We start from the raw sequence: 4,727 nt of genomic DNA on the forward strand, positions 1-4,727 counted from the left end.
ATGTTCTCCAACGATTGTGATGATGAAATAAGCAGCGGATTGAGATGATACTTCTAAGAGTTGCGGAATTGGCTCTCAGACTATCGGATTTTGCTTGCAATGTAAGGATGAATCCAAGATACACTAGACAAGCTTTGATCAAACTAGATTCAGAGAGAATTTTTATTAGAAAAGAGTTTGATGATTTTACTGAGGAATTTCGTCCATAATATATAGAAAAGAAGACTGTACATGCACAGCTTCTTGGAAACACAACATAATTAATGAAAATATAGCCTAAAGTTCAAATTTAAAAGATAGACTTATGGATCCTTCTTCATGGACGAAATGAGACAAGAAATGGGCATGGTTTCATCAAGAGGCTCATGTGTAGTGTTGTGTCCAAGCCTCATTAAAAACCTTGTTTGGAAAACCCAGTGGGACAAAACCAAACCAAGAAAAAGAGTGCAAGTCACAACACCTCTCTTGATGAATGAGCTAGGTGGCTTGAATCACAACCAATGTGGTTGGATCAGCACACTCTAGACTGCCCTGGATAGTGTGTAGGAGTTGGTGAAGAGATTGCTGGAACCTTGCTTGCTTAGACCTAGTCATCAGACCAAGTGGTATGTTTAAATCGTCAGAATGACATCCATGGGGTTGCATCCACAGAATCGTATCCACTAGATTGCATCCATTATGTAGCACCCACCGAGTCACATTCTTTAAATTCCTTAAGTTCTGGTACAAGCTGCTCTATCTCTTTAGTTGCATCAGTTCCTTTGCTTGCCAAGATCACATCAGTTCCTTTGCTTGCCAAGATCACATCATCCTCTCCCACTTTAAAAGGATTTGACCTCAAATCTGTTTCATCTGCATGATAAGGAACTAGATCAGTAATATTGAAGCTTGAACTTGCATTATACTTACCTCGGATATCCAGTTGATAGGCATGGTTGCTGTTCCGTTTGGTTATCCTTTCTCCTGATGAATTCCTCATTTCTGGTTCATACACATCACCATATAACAGGTTAGCACACGAACAATCATCATAGAGTAATAGAAATTGTCCAAATCTGTTTTTATTCGGTTTTGGATAGGATGTTGCATATGGAGGTGCTTCCTTGATGAGTATGAAACAAGTGACGTCTTGGTGTTCATGCTGGTTCAAATCAGGTGGTTTGAACCGCTTGTCTTCTTCTTGCTTATAGCTTCTTCTTTTATGCTTCAAGGCTTTTCTGAAATCTGTACTTGGTTCTTTTGACAAAAACAAGTGCATTATATCTGTGTTTTCAGTGATAAAATAATTCTTGAAAAGATGATTACTTACCTTAGCATGCTCACCTGGTCGCCATATATAGGATTGAGATGCTCTAAACTCAAACAGTTCAGAATAAAACAAGTGTAGGTTTACCTGAGTTGTAGAATCAGTAATTTGCATTTCTGGATTGGTTTCAGCCTTAAACTGATTTCTTGTGGACGTAGAAAGGACTAAGAATGTGGGACAGGTTGTTTCATAGCTTGATTCCTTCTTTTCAAAAAGTGTAGAGCTCAAAACAGTCTGACCTGTGACAACAACAAGCAAATCAGGTTTCATGCGTTTCTTTTAATCTAGAAAATTACCTCGGGTTGGTTGCTTTGGAGTTTGCTGTAGACTGAGTTTATAGGGTGGTTTCTCCTTGAATTGAGAAGAAAACATGAGTTCTTCTCCTGCTCCAGTAATAACTTCACCATTTTCTCTAGTGAATTCTCCATCCCCACTCCTTGTTTGATAATTTCTGCAATGGTACTGAAACTGTTGCAAATCTGGTGACTTCCATAGCTTGATTTGGTCGAGGGGACTATCTTCCAACTCCTTAGGACCCAAGGTGATTCTATCAAGAACAAAGTTTTCACCAAGGCTGATAAGTATGCTGAAATATGCTCCAGGTCTCCATAATTAGGTCTGCATCCTCCCAACCCAATCACATATAATCATCTCTTGGAATTGATCCAAACCGACATGTTTTTCCAACAGGTAATAACTTGATGATCAGGTGGCCATTTACTGTGTTGTTTGGTTTGTTGGATCCAGGACTGATTGGATAACATTCTCCAATTGGTTTCATGGTGAAACTCTTGCTGAGCTGAGACATGCAAAATCTTATCTTCAAAATCAATGCACATGCGATGTCTTGTCACTGTCCTAGTAGGGATCAATTCATTCTTTTCATTTGTGATAACAGTGATCCCACCTTTCTTAGGTACTACATGAACAGGGCTGACCCATTTACTATCAGATATGGCATAGATTACACCTGCTTCAAGAAGTTTCATAATCTCTTTCTTAACGACATCTTTTAGATTCGGGTTTAACCTCCTCTGATGTTCGACAGAAGTCATTGATTCATCTTCTAGGTGTATTCTATGCATGCATAAATCAGGTGAAATGCCAGGTATGTCAGCTAGCGAATATCCTAATGCCTTACGATATTTCCTAAGCTCACACAAAAGCAATGTAGTTTCCACATTATTTAGCTCAGCATTGACAATGACAGGATATGAGGAATTCAGACCTAAGAAAGCATACCTGAGCCCCTTGGGAAGGGGTTTTAGCTCAACCTTAGGAGCTTTAAGCTCGCTCCAGGGATCCTCTGGTTGGTTCGACAGAACAGGCGAGTTCGGTGTAGGGGTCGCTCTAGATGGAGTGGTTTCGACCCTGTTGCTTGCCTCCTCCAGACTTAGACTCGCTACCATTCTTCCCATACTCCTTGCGGAATCAAGCATCTTGGCATACCCGTCTGCATCAATGTTTACGACACTCTGCTCGGCCTCAGCTCTTACTAGTGCAAGCTCAAGTGGGTCTTCTGTAAGAATCTCCTCGATCATTCCTTCGCGAGGTTGCAGCGGGTCAATCCCTTCATCAACCTCAAAGGTCTGCCCATCTAACATCGGCTTTTTAGTAGTTCATCCATCTCGAATTGCATGACTATGTCCCCAAGATTCAGATCAATCTTCCCTTGTCGCACATCAATGATGGCTCCAACAGTACATAGGAATGGTCTTCCCAAGATGAGAGGATACTTAGACTCTTCTTCCAGCTCCAGAACAACGAAGTCTGCTGGAACAGAGGTGTTTCCGACTTTTACTTGGAGATCCTCTAGTATACCAACTGGGGATTTGACTGATCTATACGCGAACACTAAGGACATCTTAGTTGGTTTGAAATGTGTGTATCCTAGACGTCGTGCTACAGAGTAAGGCATGAGGTTCACGCTGGACCCAAGATCAACCAAGGAGCATGCAAAAATTGTCTTCCCAATCTGGATAGAGAGGACGAACTTGCCGGGGTCTCCTCGCTTCTTTATCTGCCTGTTCTGAAGCACTGCGCTGCACTCCTTGGAAACTGTCATGAATTCGCTCTCCTCTGATATTTTTCCTGAGATCAATCCCTTCATAAAGCTGCGCATGGAGGGCATCATCTGGATCGCATCCATCAAGGGGAGTCAGACGGTTAGGTCCTCCAGCATCTTCCTGCACTTCATCTCCTCTCTGTCCTTACGAGTGGCCTTTGCTGGAACAGGGTAAGGGACTTTAGGAATGTATTCGCGAGGAGGAACAACCTCTAGGATCGGGCGAATAGCTTCAGCTGGTTGTTCTGGCCCTGGGGAACTTGTTCCAACTGCTGGTTCCGTATTCCTCTCAACTGCCAGGATATCGGCTGGTAGTTGTTCTGACTCTTTCTGCTTCCCTTTCTCAGCTGTGGTGAACCTCCTCTTCTCCGGCTCGGAAATTTGTTTTCTACTCCTCAGTTGAACTGCATTGCACTCCTTAGGATTTTTGTCCGTTTTACCAGGTAGAGTACCTTGCTGCCTCTTGACGCTCTCATCAGTCTGAGCTATCTGAATGTCCATCTGTCTCATATGGCTCGCGACATTATCGTACTTGGTGCTCAAATCTCTGAACATATGGTTCATTCTGGTATTGATCTCGGTAGTAACCTGGTTCAGAGCTTTCCTTTGGAGCTGTTGTCCTTGGAGCAGCTGCTGCAACATGACCTTTGTCTCATCTTGCGGAGCAACGATAGGAGCGGAGGTAGCTGGTTGAGGGTTCTAGTGTTTCTGCATCTGGGGTGTGGTGTTCTGCGGTTGGCTTAGAACATAAGCCCGAGGTTGGTAGTTCTTTTGATACCTGGCATACTGACCTTGGTTACTCTGTGCAGGATCAGTTGGTTTATTTTGCTTAGGCCAGAAAAGCTGTTGGTTGTTCCGGACGTTAGGGTTTGGGTGGTAGTTTTTGAGCTATCATCCTTGCCCATTCACGTAGCTCACCTCTTGCTGATCGTCCCCTGATAATTCAGCTTCAAACGCCAGGTCACCGGCACTCTTCTCAGGAGTTGCTTCTTCCATTATGAACACTTGGCTTTGGTTTCCCTTAAGCAGTTGGTCCACCTTCGCTGTGAGATCATCTATGTTGTTCACACTCTTCGAGCGGTCATGCTCCTTGTTCTTGTTCAGTGAACTTGATGCCATGTTCTCAATCAACGCAAACGCACCAGGTGTGGTTTGAGTCATGAAGTCTCCATTACTAGAAGAGTCAAGGGTGTTTTGGAACTCATAACTCACTCCATCGTAGAACACCTCCAATATATAATCATCATCAAACCCATGGTGTGGGCACTCTCTCTGGTATTCCTTATACCTTTCCCAAGCTTCATGAAAAGGTTCATCAGACTTCTGCTTGAAGTTGGAGATTTTGTGTCGTAGAGC

General features: G+C 43.1%; 1 protein-coding gene and 1 non-coding gene across 2 annotated transcripts; one reads left to right on the forward strand and one right to left on the reverse strand.

The window, feature by feature from the left end:
- Positions 1-2,903: 2,903 nt before the first annotated feature.
- On the reverse strand, positions 2,904-3,455 carry LOC125592579. Its single transcript, XM_048767833.1, has one exon. It carries the CDS (start codon positions 3,453-3,455, stop codon positions 2,904-2,906), a length of 552 nt encoding a protein of 183 aa, XP_048623790.1.
- Positions 3,456-4,620: 1,165 nt separating this feature from the next.
- LOC125593661 lies at positions 4,621-4,727 on the forward strand. Its single transcript, XR_007329561.1, has one exon. It is a non-coding gene; the product is annotated as a small nucleolar RNA R71 (small nucleolar RNA).

Source organism: Brassica napus, chromosome C9, assembly GCF_020379485.1.
Source record: "Brassica napus cultivar Da-Ae chromosome C9, Da-Ae, whole genome shotgun sequence".
Classification (NCBI taxonomy): Eukaryota; Viridiplantae; Streptophyta; class Magnoliopsida; order Brassicales; family Brassicaceae; genus Brassica; species Brassica napus.

Excerpts from the sequence above, each read along its gene's own strand:
- LOC125592579 (XM_048767833.1), bottom strand. The coding sequence starts at position 3,455 with ATGGATGCGATCCAGATGATGCCCTCCATGCGCAGCTTTATGAAGGGA.